The sequence below is a fragment of the Schistocerca serialis genome, chromosome 9 (genome assembly GCF_023864345.2).
Source record: "Schistocerca serialis cubense isolate TAMUIC-IGC-003099 chromosome 9, iqSchSeri2.2, whole genome shotgun sequence".
Classification (NCBI taxonomy): domain Eukaryota; kingdom Metazoa; phylum Arthropoda; class Insecta; order Orthoptera; family Acrididae; genus Schistocerca; species Schistocerca serialis.
This window is the reverse complement of record NC_064646.1, coordinates 123,850,035-123,872,375: the sequence shown is the minus strand read 5'-3', so window position 1 is coordinate 123,872,375 and position 22,341 is coordinate 123,850,035. Positions and strand designations below refer to the sequence as shown.

Below are 22,341 nucleotides of genomic sequence, written 5' to 3'. Positions count from 1 at the left end.
GAACCCGATGGAACACATGTGAGACGTTACCGGGCCCCAGACCCACGCCCTCAAACCAACGGCCCGCAATTTTCGGGAACTGCGTGATCTGTGCGTTGCTTAGACTTCCGGGACCACATACCTTCGTGAAATTACCGAGGAATCTCCGAATCCTGCCACACAGCATCACTCCAGTATTGCAGTCCAGTGGTAGAGCAACACGCCATTAAACAGGCGGTAGTAATGTGCTGGCACATGAGTGTACTTCACCACGTTGTGCACGGTTGTACTGTCTACGTCCATAAGTACAAAAAGATATTCATACACCCTCTTTGCTTTACACTTCCTGTCGTTGACTATAACACATTGGTCAGAACCACACACCAGAAACATTCGATTCCATAAGAGCAAAATATCCTCAGTCCCACTCCATTACAAGCCGATTTTTCTGAATCGTTTCTGGTAGCAGGAACTTGAGTTTCGAATTATTTCTTTACTGTATCAGAGAACAGAATCACATCTCTATGTTCAAAAGGCACCTAATGAATTATATACTAAACCAACAAGAAAGTCTACCTTTGTTTCTGTACGCATCCTTCACCCAATTGTAGACAAGTACCTTCGTCTCCCAACTGCTCTTTCTCATCTCCCAAAGACCCTAATAGAGGCAGTCTGTATTTCTCTCCATTAGAACTCGCTATGCCATAATATCTCCATTTAGCGCACTTCTAGTGGTTCTGTTGTCATTAGCTTTTATTGTTATTGTTAGCTCTTAGCTCTGTTAATCAAAACGGCTCTGGATATATCAAAATTTTGTCTCAAAGCATTCCTTCATTTCTGTCTCTACTGTTCTTATTATTTTTTATCTTCGTACACCAAGTGGGATCACTTTAACTTCAGCTCCTCTTCTTCCTTTTCCTTTCTCATTTTTCCATTATTTTTCCACCATTCCATTTTCCAAATTATTCGCGTGTTATCTATTTATTTCTTCTTTGAATGTCGTTCCTGATTTAGTATGTTTTCTGCCTTGAAAGCCTTCTGAATTTAATGTTTGGTTCTTACAAAGTTTCTTTCTGTTATTTACTATTCTTTGATATTGTCACTTTCCAGTTCTTATATCATGTCTGTAATCCACGCAGTTCTTGACTTCTTTCCCAGTAACGCAGGAATATTTGCTCTGTTTGCCTGTTGTCATTCATTGGGTAGAGGTGTTCAAGAAATATTAACCTTCGCCTCTACATCACTTCTGATATTTTCTGTATATTTTAATATTCATTATTTTTCTTGTTTCAACCATATTTAGTTTGTTTTGCATCCATTACTTTTCTAATAATCCATCGCACGAGTAACTGCTATTCTGTTACCGAGCGAGGTAGTAAAGGTTTACGACATTTGATTAGCATTGGGGAGGACGACGGTTCAAACGCGATTTCCCTAAATCGCTTAAGGCAAATGCAGGAATGGTTCCTTCGAAAGGGCGCGTCCGAACTTCCCCAATCCGAGCTTGTGCTCCGTCTGTAATGAATAGGTTGTCGACAGGACGTTAAACACTAATCTCCTTCTCCTCCTCCTCTTTCTGTGTTCTGTTCAGCTCACAATTCATCGTTAAGCATTAACACGCATATATACATTCTGGTGTTATCGGAGTCGAAAAATGTTTTAGTTACGTAATTATAGAGATACCTTTTTAATCGTAGACATATTAGTTAGAGCATATGCCCCTTCTTCATGAATTATTCTTTCATTTATTGCAAATCCTCCTATCCCGTAGCACTATATTGTTTCTCAAAGATATTTCAGTTTACGAATCATTCTGAAGGTGGCAAGGGTAAAATATAGGGAGCGAAAGGCTATTTACAATTTGTCGGAAAACAGATGGCAGTTATAAGAGTCGGGGGACATGAAAGGGAATCAGGGTTGGGAAGGGAGTGAGACAGGGTTGTAGACTCTCCCCGATGTTATTCAATCTGTATATTGAGCAAGCAGTAAAGGAAGCAAAAGAAAAATTTGGAGTAGGTATTAACATCCATAGAGAAGAAATGAAACCTTTGAGGTTCGCCGATGACATTGTAATTCTGACAGAGACAGCAAAGGACTTGGAAGAGCTGTTGAACGGAATGGACAGTGTCTTGAAAGGAGGGTATAAGATGAATATCAACAAAAGGAAAACGAGGATAATGGAATGTAGTCGAATTAAGTCGGGTGACGCTGAGGGAATTAGATTAGGAAATGAGACACTTTAAGTAGTAAAGGAGTTTTGCTATTTGGGGAGCAAAATAACTGCTGATGGTCGAAGTAGAGAGGATATAAAATGTAGACTGGGAATGGCAAGGAAAGCGTTTCTGAAGAGGAGAAATTTGTTAAGATCGAGTATAGATTTAAGTGTCAGGAAGTCGTTTCTGAAAGTATTTATATGGATTGTAGCATGTATGGAAGTGAAATGTGGACGATAAATAGTTTAGACGAAGGGAATAGAAGCTTTCGAAATGTGGTGCTACAGAAGAATGATGAAGATTAAATGGGTAGATCACATAACTAATGAGAAGGTATTGAACAGAATTGACTAGAAGAAGGGATCGGTTGGTAGGACATGTTCTGAGGCATCAAGGGATCACCAATTTAGTATTGGAGGGCAGCGTGGAGGATAAAAATCGTAGAGGGAGACCAAGAGATGAATACACTAAGCAGATTCAAAAGGATGTAGGTTGCAGTCGGTATTGGGAGATGAAGAAGCTTGCACGGAATAGAGTAGCATGGAGAGCTGCATCAAATCAGTCTCAGGACTGAAGACAACAACAAAACAAGAACTCATGTTATTTTACTTATTTGTGTTTAGTGTATTTTGGTGTATTTTATATGTTTGCCATGATTCTTTTTTAAAATTTAAATTCTGAAAGGAGATCTATTGGCTTTTTCTCCAGATTTCACTGAGTAACTACTTACGTTAGGTTTTTTGCAAGCGTAGCAAAATCGACTGCAAAAGTTACTCAGATTGCCCTAATTCCATTCGATTTTCCTAATTTCACTCGATTTCTGTCGCAGAGTTATTCGTTTAGCTTTGTGACCCGCCAAGACAGCTGCGCGCGTTACTTAGCAGGCCGTACTCTGATTTCGACGAGGTCCGACGGCCCTCTGATCGAATCCGTCTGAACGGTTAATGAGGACAACAGGTGTGTCAGCCAATCTGGACATAGCTTTTAGGCTATTTCCCACATCCGACTAAATGAATACCTAGATAGAACCAACCTCCCGCTCTCTTACACGATTCGCAATAATTTAGAAGATATTTGCACACTTTCGCATGGTATAACACTAGACGCAGATAATTTGGAGAAAGGGGGGGGGGGGTAAATTTTCCATTTTGCATTGCAAAATCCATAAATTAACATGCCGACTCCGTGAAGATACGGGATAAAGGCCAGGAAAATAATAAGAAGAAATATTCGTTTAACATTCAGGTTGTTCAAATTCAAACTGCAGCTCCTTTCATTTGTTTTCTAAAACTCAGCTTAACAGTGAAGATGATAAGGCAGAATGTTTTGGTCTGAAGAATATATACCTTAACAAAATTGTTAAGGTATGATCTTTAGTAGGCGCCGGTTATTTCCATAGAGACGGGCTGTACCTGCAATACGGGTCTCGGTACTTACTATGACGGGCGGCTGCGGCCTGGGGGTGACGAGCACCGTAGTGGGTGGCGGCGGGGGCGGCCGCGTGACGACCACCACGGGGGGCGGCAGGGGTTTGGCCACGACGACAGGCTTCTGCACGAGCACAGGAGGCACCGCGGGCGGGTGCGCGCCGGGGTTCGACTTGGTGACCACCGCGTTGAAGCCGTTCACGTCGTCCGCCGTGTAGCTCACGGTGCGCACCGACCCGTCGGCGTCCAGCACGCTGTAGCTGCCCTGAGGACACACAAAATGTCCCCAGGTTCAAGTGAATAACACGGCTACAACTCCTCGCTGCACGATTATCTGCCAAATTACCTGTAAACACCACTCTCGTCCACAGCACTCTAAAAATCTTATTGCATCTCTCTACAGTGTTTGACTATACACACTACAGCATTTCATGACACAGCGAGCAAGCAGTTAACGTTATACACTGAAAAAAAATCGCAACACCAAAAATTAATTGATATACAGGGTGACACATGGGAGACGGACGGTTTTGATCTGCGTAGTACTGAGGGCGCGGTGGTGGGAGGTGGTCGTGCTGGGGATAGTTCTGATCCACACAAGGCGCCATTTCGTTTACTCAGTGACTATGGAGCAGTGGAACTTTCAACGTGGAGTGTTTGTCTATGACAGTTTCGTGAAAAATGGTGAGTCTATTATTGCTACGCAGCGATTGTTTCGTGGGCGGTTTAATGTCGGTCGACATGGAGCTGTTCCGAGCCATAACACAATCCTCAGATGGGTGGAAAACTTCAGATCAAACATACTGGAAACATACTGGATAAGAAGCATCCTGGCCCGAGACGCAGAGTAACGACACCAGAAAATGATGAAAGGGCAAGGCAAGCGGCAGTCAGAAGCCCAGAACGGTCAGCTAGACGTCATGCTAGAGAGTTACGAATCAATCGGGAATCGGTTAGACGAATTTTGCATAAATAATTAAAATTCCATCCCTACAAAATGCTCATTGTCCAACAACTTAAGGGAATTGATTTTGCCTTACGAGGAGCGGTCTAAGGCGGTGCAGTCATGGACTGTGCCACCGATCCCAGCGGAGGTTCGAGTCCTCCCTCGGGCATGGGTGCGTGTGTTTGTCCTAAGGATAATTTAGGTTAAGTAGTGTGTAAGCTTAGGGACTGATGACCTTAGCAGTTAGGTCCCATAAGATTTCATACACATTTTTCTTACGAGAAGACTTCGCTTACAGAATGCAAGTGATTTTGGGATCGAATGAAAATGAAATTTTATTGAGAGCGATGAAGCTCATTTTTATTTAAACGGGACCGTGAATAAGCAACACCTACGTTACTGGGCTCCAGACCATCCACACCTTATCCACCAGCGTTCTCTACACACAGAAGAAGTAACAGTCTGATGTGCTCTTGGCTCTGTTGGCATTATTGGACCTTATTTTTTTGAAGAGAACGGGGCCACAGTTACTCTTAATTCGTATGGCCAGCCGGGGCGACCGAGCAGTTCTAGGCGCTACAGTCTGGAACCGCGCGACCGCTTCGGTCGCAGGTTCGAATCCTGCCTCGGGCATGGATGTGTGTGATGTCCTTAGGTTAGTTAGGTTTAAGTAGTTCTAAGTTCTAGGGGACTGATGACCTCAGAAGTGAAGTCCCATAGTGCTCAGAGCCATTTGAACCATTTGAACATTCGTATGCTTGAGATATTCTTGAAACCAGAACTAAGAAGACGGCGAATCCCTTTAAAACGCGTTTGTTTTCAGCAGGATAGGGCAACATCGCACACCGCAAACACTTCAATGACAGTTCTTAGACGCATGTTTCCTGGCCGGATTATCTCACGTTTTGGCAATGTTCCTTAGCCTACCACGTCTCCCGACTTTTCAGTATGTGACTTTTTTCTGTGGGGGTACCTTAAGAACTATGTCTATAACCACAAACCACGAAATCTGGACGAGATGAAGAATGCGATCATTCAAGAAATTGCTACCCTCCCTGCAGAGATTTTAGTCAGTGTGATAGAGTCCTGCATTCGAAATGATGGACGTCACATTGACGACATTATTTTTCACAAATAACTTTGTTAACTAAAATGGAAAATAATGAGATTTGATTTTGTGTAAATAAACATGCATTAATTTTAAATTTGGCTGAGTATTTTTTTTATTAAAAACAGTCCGTCTCCCGTGTGTCACCCTGTAGAAGTAATGAAATTTCGGGAATACATTCGTGTTGGTAACATATGTACGTGATTAACGTTGCAAGATCACTGGTTAATGTAAGCGCGAGATTAGTCTTTGCAAATGTGGAATGCTGGTTCATTAATAACTAGTGTAACCGCCAGAATGTTGAATGCAAGCATACAAACGTGTATGCATTGTGTCGTACAGGTGTTGGATGCCAATTTATGGGGATGGGGTTCCAAACCTGTTGTACTTGGACGGTCAATACAGGGACGGTTAGTGCTGGTTGTCGTCCGATGAGGTCCCATATGTGCTCGACTTGGGATAGATCTCGTGATCGAGCTGGCCCAGGGGATCTTTCAACACACTGTAGAATGTTGGGCTGCAACAGCGGTGCGTGGTCGATCGTTATCCTGTTGGAGAACACCCGCTGCAATGCTGTTCATGACTGGCAGCAGAACAGGTCGATTCACCGGACTGGCGTACAGATTTGCACTCAGAGAGCATGGGATAACCACGAGAGTGCTCCTGCTGTTATAAGAAATCTCACCCCAGACCCAATTCCAGGTGTAGGTCCAGCATGCACACAGGATGGTTGCAGGCCCTCAACTGTTCTGGTTCAAACCAATACTGGGCCATCACTGGCACCGAAGTAGAACCAGATTTCATCAGAAAACACGTCAGTGGTCCGCCTTGCGCTTCAATGAGCTCTCGCTTGACACCACAATCAGCAACAGCGTTATGTCACTACAGTGCCAACTGCTGCACAGATTGCTGCTGCAGATGGAGTACCATGTACCGCCCGCATCTCGTGGTCGTGCGGTAGCGTTCTCGCTTCCCACGCCCGGGTTCCCGGGTTCGATTCCCGGCGGGGTCAGGGATTTTCTCTGCCTCGTGATGGCTGGGTGTTGTGTGCTGTCCTTAGGTTAGTTAGGTTTAAGTAGTTCTAAGTTCTAGGGGACTTATGACCACAGCAGTTGAGTCCCATAGTGCTCAGAGCCATTTGAACCATTTTAGTACCATGTACCAGAGTCATGCGCCGAACACGATGGTCCTCCCTCTCGGTTGTGACACGTGGCGTCTGGAGCCCGGTCTTCTTGCGACCGTGCCGCAACCACCGGTGCTATCAGTCAGTAGCTACATCCTGCCAAGTCTTTCTACAATACCACATGAGGAACAGGCAGCTTCTTGTAGTCCTGTTACACGACCTCTTTCCAACTCAGTGAGTTGTTGATAATGGCGTCTTTGTCACTTTAAAATCATTCCTCACTAACATCAAGTCATCACGCCCAGCCTCAAGAGTAACTACCGCTCACGACCGTTACAGCGTGTATTTAAAGCAAACGTAATTTACGTCCTCATCGTGGTCCTACTAACGCCACCTTCATGCGGCTGGCGTCAAATCTGAACAGACATCATCTTTCAGATGCAGAAACAAGCCAACCAGCTTCCGCGCATGTCGTACAACTCCTTCTTGGTGTTGCCATTTTTTCCCATCGGTTTATTTAGCTAAAAGGCAACAGAGGCTATAAGTAAATGCCTCATGCAGTTTCCATACTGGACCATACCCAGAGTAAGGACAAACAACTTCTGGTGCCCCGCAAAGTTCACTATTGAGGCCAGTCCCGTTCTTGTTACTCATACACGATCTTACATCAAATGTGGATAAAGCATAATTGTACTCCTCGCTCATAATGTGGGCATCGCAGTCATGTCTAATTGGAGTGTAGCAACGCAGGGACCATTGCATTAAATATTTAATAAGATTATTGTACCTGTCTCATTACATTGCCTGTCAATTGAAAGACAAAAGCACGGTTGCTTTAATTTCGTACGAGGCAATGATCATTAATAACAGAGCATGAGCAAAGTATGTACGTTAAATACAATTTTAGAAATTCCCGTGTATGCGTATTGATCACTTACTGACCTGGAAGACATACATTAAAAAATTTATCTAACGCAAGTGCGCAGCAAAATTTGCTCAACGTTTAAGTGCAGATTTTTGGTGATGAAATACCTGGTGTCCATCCTCATAATTCACGTAGATAACTGCTTAAAAAAATTAGCTATACTAGGGGCAGACTCGCATCACATTTACTCTCTTATGAATTTTATGGGGAAGAATCAGTTCAAATTTCAGAGTAGTTGTAGTGTTAAAAAATGTAGTACCAAGAAAAAAATAGTTACTCTTTCTAGAAAGTAGCTTCACTCTTTCAAAGAAAAGCGCGAAGTATGGAGCTATAAAAATATTTGACGACCTATGTTGTGAATTAAAGGTACTGACACAATGAAACTGTTTTAAAAAAAAGTTGAAATCATTTGTGCTTGACAGCTGCTTCTGCTGTCTAGGTGAATAGATTATATCAGCGTGTGATTGAACTGCATTTGTTAATTCTTATTTTAGATTAAGATTAAAGTAAAAATTCAATTATGTAAATGATTATAATGTAGACATATTTTCACAGAGGAAATGTATCTTATTTTTAAACAAAAAAACATGTCCATCGTAGATTGTTATGGCCCACAGAACATAAATAACTAACTCTGTATTTGGAGAAGGAGGAAGCCAATCAAAAAATGAGTGTGCGGGGAGTGTATCGGAAGTACTTGAACGAGCTCTGGGTATGGATTCCGAACATAAAAAAGAACAAAATATTCCGTTACACACACGTCAAAAAGTCCTTGTTTTCTGTCTTATTACTGAAACTTCAAATTCTACGAGTGTCGAAGTGAAGCTGGAAATTACAAACAATAAATTTCAGTAGCGTATTTTTTTTCACAGTCAGCATTTATGGGTGTATGCAAATCGTCTTTATAGACTTGTCTAGACGCCAGCAGCAGTTTCGGATTAATGTCTACGGATGGGAATTGCAGAAGAGAGTATGGGTCGTCCATATATTCTTCATGTGAACCGTCCGTCCAAAAAGTACCGAACTGATGTAATTCCTGACGTACAGACGATGTCAGCGCAATAACTACGGTGGCAGCTTGAACTAACAACTGTAAACAACAGCTGTGCGTTAGCCCACTGATTTGTGAGTAGTCAGTGCCAAGCAGTGGACGTGCGGCCATAGTGTGTGGACATTGCTGTGTCACAAATCCCAATGGAGCAACGAACTGAACACGTTTAAATCAAATGTTCACTACATTTTCCAGGCTGTTTTGAAGAAGAGAAAATTGTGTGGTAAGTTTGTTCCACAGAACTTTGCTCCCAAAGAAATGCTACGATCTGTGGACGCGTGCCGCGACTTCATTGAAATGAAAACCGCGGGCAGTTCTTTTCCGAAAAAATGGTGACGAATGACAAGACCTGATGTGAAGAACAGCTCGGTGAATTCCTGAGACACTTGAACAGCCTCCATGCCAACATAACATTTACCATGTAAGTAGAAAAGGACAAGAAACTGCCATTTCTAGATGTGCTGGTCACAAGGGACGGCGAAAACCTGGGACACAGCGTGTATCGGAAACCGACACACACGGACCGATACCTGCACAATCTGTCAAACCACCACCCGAGCCAGAAAAGAGGCATGATTAGTACGCTCGTAACGAGAGCAGGACGAATATGTGAGCCTCAACACCTCAAACGAGAAATGCAATACCTGGAAACTGTTCTGCGGAGCAATGAGTACTCCACAAATTACATTAGAAGTGTAACAGAGCCAAACACTCGGCGAAGTAAGGAACCAGAAAAAGAAATGTCGGGTACGGCCTTTCTGCCATACACTGCCAGAGTGAAGGACAGAATCGGCCGTATATTGCGCAAACACGGCGTAAAGACGATTTTCAAACCAGCAAGGAAGATCAAAGAGTGTCTCAGATCGGCGAAGGAGAAAAGAGACCCACTTGCAATGTCGGGAATATACCGTATACCATGCACATGCGGAAAAGTTTATGTCGGAATGACTGGACGATCAATTAACACCACGAAAGTATCATCGACGTACCTGTACCACACCTTAGGTTTGCAAGTCGCCGAGTCCAGTGCCTGTGCTTCGAATTGTTCCATGAAGAAGTTGGCCACCACTGGACTGAGAGGACTACCCATGGCGACACCTTCCAGCTGTTCGTAGAAATCGCCATTCCATGTGAAATAGCTCGTGGTGAGACATGCATGGAAGAGCTTTTTGATGTCTTGCGGGAACATGGAACCGATGTGCTCCAGAGCGTCACTGAGTGGCACTTTCGTAAATAACGAATCAACATCAAAACTGACCAGGATGTCGTTTGGCGCTAGTTTCAGTTTCTTCAGCTTCTCAATGAAATGTCCTGAGTCCTTAATGTATGTGTCGGTCTTCCCCACGTGTGGCTAGAGCAGAGAGGCCAAGTGTTTCGCCAGTTTATACGTTGGTGAGCCAGGAGCGCTAACGATCGGTCTCAGTGGAACGTTGTTCTTATGGATCTTGGGTAATCCAGACAGCCGAGGTGGTAGGGCTTCTGTGTTGCGCAGGTTTCTCTGTATGTCCGCCGGCAGAGAAGACGCCTTGATTAATCGATTAATAGATGACAGAATCGGCCGTATATTGCGCAAACACGGCGTAAAGACGATTTTCAAACCGACAAGGAAGATCAAAGAGTGTCTTAGATCGGCGAAGGAGAAAAGAGACCCACTTGCAATGTCGGGAATATACCGTATGCCACGCACATGCGGAAAAGTTTATGTCGGAATGACTGGACGATCAATTAACACCAGGATCAAAGAGCATAAGCGACATTGCAGGTTGGGGCAGGTGGAGAAATCGGCCGTGGCAGAGCATGCACTGAATGAGACCGATCACGTAATAAAATTCGCCGACACGGAAGTTCTGGCTGTAGAGAAGCACTACCACACGCGCTTGTTCAGAGAAGCTGTAGAAATCCAAAAACACGCAAGCAGTTTCAACAAGAAAGAGGAAAGCCTTAAGGTAAACGGATCCTGGCTGCCCGTACTGCAGCGAACGACCGCCGCAGGTAGCAAGAGGAGAACCGCACCGGAAATGACCGCGGAGAAGCCCTCGGACGTTGGCGCGCCAGGTACATATAGTCTGCGGCCGCGAGCTCGCCTCCAGTTCACCACCGGCAATGGAGGGTGAAGCTTTGAGAATGCCAGCCACTCGTGCTGGCGAAACGTCAGAAAAATCGTTAGATGAACGTCGGCCGAAGAACCCGAGACAGAAGCCAATAGGCAGTTTGTCAACAAGTGGCCACGAAAGCCTTAACAATTTTGTAAGACCTGGTGTCCTCAACACGAGCCGACGAGAACACGGCAAGGTGCAAAATGGGTATCTGATGGTTCTTCAAATCGAAGAAGTAGCGAATGTGAAGAGCAAGTTGAACAATATCTCGAAGAAGGACTTTTCTGACAGTTTCAGGTGGTGCTGTGAACGTTCTGTGCCGGGAGACTGTAGAACACCCGAATTATTAAAATCGTCATATTAACTTTTCTCTATTTTTTGTTAATCTAGTCCAGAAACGTTTCGGACTCATTGAGTATGTCTTACAAATGCGGTCTACGAGGGTATTATTCAGGGCACTGTTCCCGTCTTTCTACAGGAAACTGCCTGTTGAGTCTCACGCTGCTATGTGACGTTGCTACAAATGCGATATAGATGAAATTAATCACGACAGATGAATTAATAAGGAACGAAACGGCCTACAAAATCCGCTCTCTGGAGTACCATCTTTCGGACCATATAAAACACATGGTTAATGCAGCACACATTTCTATTGCAAAGAGATTTGACCAAAGTGTCAATTTTTTACGTTTAATAATACGTGCACTGATGAACCAAGGAAACTGGTACACCTCCCTAATATCGTGTAGGGCCCCCGCGAGCACGCAGAAGTGCCGCAACACCACATGGCATGGACTCAACTAATATCTGCAGTAGAGCTGGAGGGAAATGACACAATGAATCCTGCAGGGCGGTTCATAAATCCGTAACAGTTCTAGGGGGTGAAAATTTCTTCTGAACATCACGTTGCAAGGCATCACAGTTATGTTCAATAACGTTCATATCTGGGGAGTTTGGTGGCCAGCGGAAGTACTTAAACTCAGAATAGTTTGCCTGGAACCACTCTATAGCAATTATGGACGTGTGGGGTGTCGCATTGTCCTGCTGAAATTGTCCAAGTCCGTCGCAATGCACAATGCACATGAATAGATGCAGGTGATCAGACAGGACGCTTACGTACGTGTCACCTGTCAGAGTCGTATCTAGACGTACCAGGGGTCCCATATCACTGCAACTGCACGTGCCACACACCATTGCAGAGCCTCCATCAGCTTGAACAGTCCCCTGCTGACATGCAGGCGTCGGGGATTCATGAGGTTGTCTCCATACCCGTACCGTCCATCAGTTCGATACCATTTGAAACAAGACTTGTCCGACCAGGAAACATATTTCCATTCATCAGCAGTACAATGTCGGTGTTGACGGGCCCAAGATAGAGGTAAAGCTTTGTGTTGTGCACTCGTCAAGGGTACACGAGTCGGCCTTCGGTTCCGAATATCCACATCGATGGTGTTTCATAGAATTGTTCCAACGCTGACACTTGTTGGTGGTCCAGCATTGAAATTTGTAGTAATTTGCGGAAGGGTTGCGCTTCTGTCACGTTGAACGATTTTCGTCAGTCGTCATTGATTCCGTTCTTACAGGATCTTTCTCCGACACAGCGATGTCGGAGATTTTATGTTTTACCGGCTTCCTGATACAATCGTGAAATGGTCGCACGGGAAAATCCTCGCTTCATCGCTTCCTCGGAGATGCTGTGCCCCATCGCTCGTGCGCCAACTACAACACCACATTCAAACTCACTTAAATCTTGATAACCTGCCATTGTAGCAGCAGTAACCAATCTAACAACTGCGCCAGAGACTTGTCTTATATAGGGGTTGCGACCGCAGCGCCGTATTCAACTTGTTTACATATCTCTGTATTTCAATACAAATGCCTATACCACTTTATTTGACGCTTCAGTGTATATAAGGATGAAATGAACTAAGGAACTAATAGATTTTATTCTTCTAACCGGAGTTGACTTTGGATTTGTAACCGGCAGTGATGAGAAATAAACCTACACACCGAAGAAATTTTACTGAAAAACCTCATGATTCACTGCCAAGAGCTGCTGATAAAATTTTCTTCATTAAACTATACAGGAAATTTCGGTTCACAGGTATCCTGTATATCACTGGGAAGATCACATGAAAAACATTAGGAAATGAAACGACTGTATATCGCTAACTGCTGTAAATGTATAAGAAAAACTCGCAAATTGAGGTGCCACACTTTTATATAAATTCAAACGTCTACGGACTGTGTGGCACCACCTCCTTAAAATACGAGGGTTATTCGGAAAGTAAGGAACGATCTGTCGCGAAATGTAAACCACAGTAAAATACGATGAAGCTTTGCACAGATGTGTCGAGCAGTGTCTCTGGTATGTCCATAGATAAAGTCATGTCGCTCTTCTCAGTTCTAAGTGCACAGTGAGCGCGTAAAGATGCCTAGGAAACAGTGTGTCCCGTCGAGTATGGGTAACGCCGCGAGATTTCGCCTGATTTCATGCAACCCCACATAATGTAACTGTCACGCACTTCCCCCGTCACCACAGTTCTCGGTCGCACACCGCTGGGGCAATGACGGCGCTTCTGCACCGTTTTTGATGGGAAGCGTCTGATCACACACCATACAATCCGGTCTCGGCTCCCTCTGATTTTCGTATCTGCTCAAATGAACCACTGGCTATGAAGACAACATTTTGGCACACACAACGAGCTGCAGTTCAGCGCAGAAAATTGTCTAAGTCGGAGCGGCGACTATGTAGAGAGGTAGCTGGAAAGTGCAGCTAACTGTTTTATTTATTTTATTTACTTATTTATTGCTCCGTGGGACCAAATTAAGGAGAAGTCTCCATGGTCATGGAACGAGTCAATACATGAAATTATACACGATATTAGAAACAGATAAAATGAAATATAAAAAACATATTCAGGTGACAAGTCGTAAGTTTAAATGAAGAAAATCAACAATGTAACACTGGAATTTGCTTAATTTTTTAGCTCTTCCAGGAGTTCCTCGACAGAATAGAAGGAGTGAGCCATGAGGAAACTCTTCAGTTTAGACTTAAAAGTGTTTGGGCTACTGCTAAGATTTTTGAGTTCTTGTGGTAGCTTATTGAAAATGGATGCAGCAGAATACTGCACTCCTTTCTCCACAAGAGTCAAGGAAGTGCATTATACATGCAGATTTGATTTCTGGCTAGTATTAACTGAGTGAAAGCTGCTAACTCTTAGGAATAGGCTAATATTGCTAACAACAAACGACATTAAAGAAAATATATACTGTGAGGGCAATGTCAGAATTCCACGATTTTTGAATAGGGGTCGACAAGAGGTTCTCGAACTTACACCACATATAGCTCGAACAGCCAGTTTTTGAGCCAAAAATACCCTTTTTGAATCAGAAGAATTACCCCAAAAAATAATACCATACGACATAAGCGTATGAAAATATGCGAAGTAGACTACTTTTCGTGTTGAAGTGTCACTTATTTCAGATACTGTTCTAATGGTAAATAAAGCAGCATTTAGCTTCTGAACAAGATCCTGGACATGGGCTTTCCACAACAACTTACTATCTATCCGAACGCCTAGGAACTTGAACTGTTCCGTCTCGCTTATAATATGCCTATTCTCTCTGATCAAAATATCGATTCCTGTTGAATTGTGAGTTAGAAACTGTAAAAACTGAGTCTTACTGTGATTTAGCATCAAATTATTTCCCACAAGCCACGAACTTATTTCATGAACTACATTATTTGTTACTGTTTCAGTATTACACACAAGATCCTCCACTATCAAGCTGGTGTCATCAGCAAACAGAAATATTTTTGAATCACCTGTAATACTGGAAGGCATATCATTTATGTAAATAAGAAACAGCAGTGGCCCCAGCACCGACCCTTGGGGAACGCCCCACTTAACAGTGCCCCATTGGGACTGAACATCACTACCACTCTCAATATTGCGGAGAATTACCCTCTGCTTTCAGTTCTTAAAGTAAGAGGTGAACCAATTGTAAGCTACTCCCCTTACTCCATATGGTCCAACTTCTGCAGTAATATTTTGTGGTCAACACAGTCAAAAGCCTTATTTAAATCAAAGAAAACACCTAGCAAATAAAACAGTTTTTATTTTTACTTTGGTTTCCTTTTCGTGACCGATCGTTCCTTACTTTCCGAACAGCCTCGTACATTGAAATTTTACTGTTTTATTTTTTTTTGTATCAATTCTATCATTGAAAAGGTAACGGAGTTTAGAAACTATTATGGAAAATGTCTCTTACTATAAAGATCTTAAATGGTGTTCGAATACGGATTTGCAGTGCGGTTTTGAGGGCGGAGGCGTGGATGCCTCTGGTGAGCTTACCTTGACAATGCCTCCCTCACGAGCCTCCCACTGGGACTTGAGGTCTCCCGTGCTGAGGTCACGCACGCCGTAGTTGAACCGGTAGGCCTGGTGCGCCTGCAACAGAAGATATTACAACAGTCTTCACACAACCATTCCATAGCAGTTCCGGTGACCAGGAAGACACGAATTCGAAGATTAAGAGTATTGTATGAAGAAGCGAAAAATATTCCGTGTTCTGTATCTATAAATAGCCTACAGGACAGACAACTCAACACGGAGAAAACTAAGGACAACCAACAGAAGCACAGACAAACACAACGCATATGGTATTTACCAACTAACATGCCAGGACTGCAAAGCAGTTTATATAGGGCAGACAAGCAGAAACTTTAATACCAGATACACAGAACACAGAAGAGCATTAAAAAGTAACAGCTGTCATTCCATATTTGCTGAACATCTCATGGACATGAAATATAACCCAACAAACATCAGTACGGATTTGAAAATTCTCCAATGCAGCAACAGCCCCCCCACAAAAACTAATAATTGAAGAAAATTGTCAGATACAAAAAGCCATAGTGGAAGGCAAACAAGTGATAAATCAATACACAGCTCTCTGCAATGGCACTCTGTTCTCTGCCCTCAAGGAATTATTAGACAAGACCAACCAATAGAGCTCTCACAACGCCCCCCCCCCCCCCCACACACACACAAACACACACACACACACAAAATAAAAAATATAAAATAAAAAAAAATCCCTAAACCTAATGCCACCCTCACTCTCTCTCTCTCTCTCTCTCTCTCTCTCCCTTTTCACACACACACACACACACACACACATACACACACACACACACACACACACAAAATCAAAATAAAATAAATCCCTAAACCTACTGTCACCCTCACTCTCTCCCTCTCTCTCTCTCTCTCAGAACAACCGCCAGGAACACCTTCAACTGTTCCATATTCAGCCATCTTGTTTTTACACCTTCAATTGTTCCATTGCCCGCCATGTTTGTTTTTACAGCTGGTAAAGCAGTGAAACAGTTACAGTGACAGTGACAGTGACAACTCAATATGTAGTGTTCGACAGCGATAAAGATGATTAAAAGGAAAACGTAAGTGAAACATTATGTAAATAGACACACACATAGAATGAAATAATTTCAAACATTGAAATAACAAGTTTTCAAATCGTAATTTTGGCTTAAACAATTTGTCTACTTTAAAGTATAAGTGGTTGCAGATGACAAACTGTGTAAAAAACGGTCACTGTAGAAACACAACACATCAGAAAAACTACACCATGTGATAAAGAGGCATGAATTCGTAAAATATGTGTTCTTTTTCAAATATCTATAATTACGATTTAAAAACTAATAACTACTTGTATACAAACACCAGAGAACATTCTTTATCTTTAACAGATGGAAAATAAAAGCCCACTGAAGATGCTACAACTGCAGTGAAACATGTTTGGGTAAAAAAACAAAAAATGTGTTTTGCTAAAGGCGGACGCTATCCAAAAACATACATATTGTTAAAGCAAACACGGAAGAAAAGAGCTTCAACCCCAAGATGATTATACGTAAACATTATTGCGGACTACCTGCATTCCTTCATTCTTGAGGTTTTCCCGGACGGCGATTACATCCTCCAGCAGAATAACTCCCCGTGTTGCAAGATCAGGAAAGTGCTCTTGCATAATTAGTTTGAGGAGCTTGGCAGCCAACCTACGTTGATGTCTTTGGCATCAGATTTGGCTGATATTAACCCTACGGAACATACCTGAGACGCTATCCCACGCCACCTTCGCGCCCGCATACCACCGGCCCGTAATTTACGAAAACTACGTGACCTATATTTAGATATTCGATACCACACAACTCCAGAAACCTACTAGGACTTGTCGATACCATACCACACAGAATCACAGCTCTATTGCGTTCCAGATCTGGACGATCACGCTATTAAGCATCGTTGGTAATCTCCTTGCGTTCGTAACCGGATCCTAGAATCAACATTACTCGATATTTCGGCGATCCGTCTGTTCTCCATATTCCGTAGGGATGCCGTTCCTGCTGAGTTTCGCTGAAAAAGCATTAATTTCCAGTGGCACTCAGTAGCAACAGCGTCTTTTCTGAAGATGGAGAACAGACGGATCGCCAAAATTTTCAGTTATCTTGATTTTAGAATCCGGCAACAAACCCGAGGAGACTACCAACAATTATTACGTCGAGCATAATTACGCAGTCATGGCATTAAACAGATTCTCATAATGTTTTGTTTTAGTTTAAACGGACAGTCAGGATCTAACTCACCTAAACATGAGTATGTGTAAAAATATGTTGTGTCTACAGAATATGCCAAGTCAATAACCGATTGCCTAAATCTTTCAATTTACTCTCTGTTATAACTCCTACGAACCTTTTGACCTAGTAACAATGATTGCCTTGTCTGTCTTCCACCCTTTAATGGTGGGTTGTCATCGTGTGAAATACTCTCGCGCCTCTGGCGCCACACACTCTATTAGCGCACTTAACATCAACGGAGTAGCCGCTTTCGCTCTCGAGTCATTATCTGGGCAGCCAGCAATTACTGGTATAATGCGCTAATTAGACCCTGATTTATGCAAGCGACTCTGTTCACGAGTACGTGGCATGCAGAGCAGTTAATGCTTCTAAGGCACTTATGCACTTAATTACTTTCTTTACTCCTCACACCTTCTAATTACGACATTTGTTGTCTGCGGGTAAAGCGACTTCGTTGCACACGTTGATGAAAGACAGATGTGGCAGTGGCATGTTATTACCATATTCACCCTTATTTCCAAAAATAATACGTAATCTATTAAGTAGCCTCGTTACAGAACTGAAGCCTGTGTTGCCTCGATAATTCGCGCAGTCATCCTTGCTTCCCTTTTTATATATATTTGTGATGAACCCATCTTTTTCTCAACTAAGACAGAGGTTTGACAGCTTTGTGAGGTGTTCAAATCAAACGTTTAGCCCGGCCTTCAAAACTCTCTATATACAGGGTTTACATAGGAACTACAAAAAGAAGCATCAATACACGATTGACGGAGCACAAAAGAAACTGCCGCTTGGGACATATCGACAAATCGGCAGTAGCGGAACATGTTTTTAAGGATGGAGATCACGAAATAAAATTTGGTGAAACAAGCGTGCTAGCGAGGACGTCGCACTATTATACACGTATGTATAGAGAGGCAATTGAAATCCACAAACATCAATACAATTTTAATCGTAAAGAAGAAGGATTAAAATTGGATAAGATATGGCGGTCGACGTTGCATCAATCACGTGACAATCGATTGCCTGCAATCGAGAGAACAGACGATAGTCAGAGATAGCTGCACACCGACGCCACGTAACGTGTGGTGGCGCCCCCTACGATCTCTATATAAGCGGCGGCCCCAGCTCCTAGCAGCCAGTCGTCGACTCACCTCGGAAGATGTTCTCCGTAGTTGAGAACGAAACGTCAGGGAGAAGAAGTTCTACAGATCGACCACGGCAACTTAGCCCGGAAGAGTTTACTGATAAAGACGCCAGCCGTGAAAGCCTACATGGAATGATGCTCTATATACAGCTCTGGAGCTTGGCATTTTTGAATGGTTTTAGTATATCCTGTACTTTCGCCCTTGTTATCTCCTGAATTCCTGTGTCATGCAAGTTGCGGGAAAGGAGCAGGTATTCTGAAATTCGGATCGATCTTCTTTAAACAGTTCTTCGTGGTATGTCTGCCGTCTACATAGGCTTATCAGTTGTAAGTTTATAATACTTCGCTCATTTCTTCCTAGGTGTCTTAACAAAAAAAAAAAAAAAAAAAAAAAAATGGTTCAAATGGCTCTGAGCACTATGGGACTTAACTTCTGTGGTCATCAGTCCCCTAGAACTTAGAACTACTTAAACCTAACTAACTTAAGGACATCACACACATCCATGCCCGAGGCAGGATTCGAACCTGCGACCGTAGCAATCGCGCGGTTCCGGACTGAGGCGCCTTAACCGCGAGACCACCGCGGCCGGCGTGTCTTAACACCTTCCATGCTTGGACTTTTAGCTACCTATGCAGTTATTAATTTCTCCACATTTAAAATCCCACATAACATTTTCTGTTCTAATTACTGCTTTCTTTGCCTCTTCCCTCAGTGTTACATACGTACCTGTATCATCAGTCTGATTGCTCATAAGCCATCTATAATAGGCATTCTTTTTCTTGTTCACCTTTGGGGCAATATATTCGTTGCACCAGTTACTTATAAATGTGCCTGACGTGTTCTCAACTACTCTGAGACTTTCAAAGGCAGCTTTATGTATAACTCTCACAGTGTCTTGTACGCTACATCCACTGTTGTATCATCTGTCTGATAGAGCTTCACACTCAGTCTACGCTTGTGTGAGAACGCGTTGAAGGATCCTACAGTAAACTTAATTTATATTGCGGTTGGTCCAGTTTCTCTCTCTCATTACAATTGTTTTGGCACCTACTAATTTCCTATGGTAGACAGTAGGTGTTGGCCCCACGGTGGTTGGAGTAACGTAATAATAGTGCTGAAACTTATACTGAATGGTGGCAACAGTATCTTAAATATTCTGTATAGGCAGAATATTTTGCATGTGTTTTGTTATCTCCCACTGACTTTCCTAATTCGTGTGAGTACGCTGGCGAGACGAGTATTCTAAATTAATGCCTCTCGTGAAAGCACTTTGAAATCTGGCGTGACGCACAAGTACTTTAGGTTTTGAATATGATACTTATGTATATCAACTTAATGTAAGGGCACAAGGTCTCATCAGTATCGTTCGCTTTTAACAGACGCATTAAGTATATGTTTGATGACCAATTAACCTCTTCTCTGGCCTATGATTTCAATCAAAGTTTACGCATATGCCACCAGCAGGAGCGCAGTGGCTGTGAAACGAACGAGAGGCAGGTGAGTTTTGCTGGTTGTAGCGTCACTGATGTGTGTCGGCTTGCAAAAACAAACAGGTTAGTTCGCTTTAGAGCGTTATAGTGGGTACCCGTAGTGCAAACCGCCGCCAGTGAGGAGAGCTCTTTTTGGCAGTGACGTTGTGTATTGTGCTTAGCTTGTGGAAATAGGCTGAATATTTAGAGATAGGTGACTAAGTTACAAGATGGCGTCGTTGGACTTACAAGTGGGTGGCCAGAACGAAGTTTCTGGTGACGAAATATTCGTCTTCGTTCTTGGGGCCATAAATTAGAATAAATATTCAAGCTTTCAGAGACAATGTCTAATCGGATGTTTAGTGCAGCAGCTCCAAATAAATAACCTTCATCGTCTCTGTCATGAACAACTGACTGTCGTCTTGTTGCCAGAGATCGTATCGATCTCTGCAAGACTAGTGGCGCCCAATGGAAGGTAAATAATAGTAGGGCGAATTGCTCTCTAGTGTCTCATTGTCCAGAGACCACCTGCATGCACCACTGATTTTATGCGACAAGAACACCGAGAATGATTCATTCTAGAAAGTGGTTGAGTCAAGCGCTGCACAGTTCTTTGCATAGGTTGAATTCCGAACGACTCTACAAGGTGTGGTGGTGATACCAACAGAAATGTTACAGTGGTTATGACACTGGACTCTTATTCGAGAAGATCAGGATTTAAATCCCCATCTCGTAATCATGGCCTAGGACAGCCATGATCAAAAGTATCTAGACTTGTGTGCTCTTTGTATTAAAGACTCAGTGAATAGTAGATTTGCAATATTAAAGGAGTCGAGCTGTCATGTGACAACCATGTGACAGTCGGCAACGCAAACCATAACATAGCATCAAAACAAATGTTCAATTCCTAGTGCAGTGAAGGGTCGGAAACAAAAATCCAAATGGCAGTTATAACAAGAAGAATAGCGCCAAAAATGGAACGAAAACTCGACATGTAGAAAATCATCCACGGAAAGTGGCACTGAAAATACCTTGCAGAGAATAAAGGCAAAACGCGTATGGCCCGAAAACTGTGTTTCATTCAATTGTAGTCAGACGGTCCAAAAAGTAAAAATTATCGATATACCGTAGCCATAAAATGTGTCTTTTGGGTGTTAACATTCGGATCTAGGTAACTGCTGTAATAACCTATTGTGCTGACAAGTTGCTGAAGACCATCTAAATGATCAGCAATCATCATTGTATCATCAGCATAGCGTATGCTGTTGATGAAGAATTCACCACCTTTTATGACTTCCTCTATATCATCAAGTGCTTCCTGAAAGGTACGCTCTGGGAACAAGCCGAGTAATTGAGGTGACAGTCTTTGTCGGACTTCTTTACAGATATTAATAAAGTCGGTGCCCTCATTATCAAACTCAACCTGTTCTGCCTGATTCCAATATCAGTTCTGTATACAGCAGATGCCTTTCCGATTTACATCTATTTCTTGTGTATTTCCATAAGTTTATGATTATGAAAAGCATTCTCATAATCAGTGAAACAAAGGTCTACATTTTTATCCTGATCATAGCATTTTTGCCCTGGAACTTGTGGTGTAACTATCGCTTCTCTTGTACGTAAAACTTTCCTAAGCTCGGACTGTGTCTCACCAGTGAATTTCTAACATTTTTCATATTTTGACCTTTGGTGGATGAGTTGCGGAATATTTCAAGGACTGGCACATAAGACTAAGGACTCCATGATATTTACATTTCGCCCATTTTTCTTTTTTGATAAGGGAATGATAGTTGATAGTACCCACCGTGCAGGATAATCATCTGTACCGTAAATTTTGTTTAATAGTTTGTGTGAGACTCTAGTATCTTCTTCACGAAGAAGTTTAATGAGTCCGATTGGAATTCAACCACATCCTGTTGCTTTGTTTTAAATTTCGTATGATTTTATCGATTTCTTCTTTCATAATTAGTGATCAAATTAGATTATATTTTCTAGAAATCTCAACATTTCGACTGTCATCCTAAAAGAGGCTCCTAATTTAGTCTTCAGGTATCGCTACAGCTACGTCTGTACTCTGCAAGTCCCCTTGCAGTGTATGACGGAAAGTACTTCGTGTATCGCTATTATTTCCACCCTTCCCTGTTCTATTCGCGAATAGTTCGCGGGAAGAACGATTGCCGGTCAGCCTCCGTGTG

The 22,341-nt window shown here is 42.8% G+C and overlaps 1 protein-coding gene across 1 annotated transcript in view; it reads right to left on the bottom strand.

Moving 5' to 3' along the window:
• The window catches only part of LOC126418720 (cuticle protein 19.8-like), an 85,990-nt gene that overhangs the window by 8,045 nt on the left and 55,604 nt on the right, over positions 1 to 22,341 (bottom strand). Inside the window, exons 3-4 of the mRNA XM_050085624.1 lie at positions 15,227 to 15,322; positions 3,630 to 3,884 (exon numbers count right to left, since the gene is read on the bottom strand). Of these exons, the coding sequence (XP_049941581.1) occupies positions 3,630 to 3,884; positions 15,227 to 15,322 (351 nt within the window). The remainder of the gene's footprint in view (positions 1 to 3,629; positions 3,885 to 15,226; positions 15,323 to 22,341) is intronic.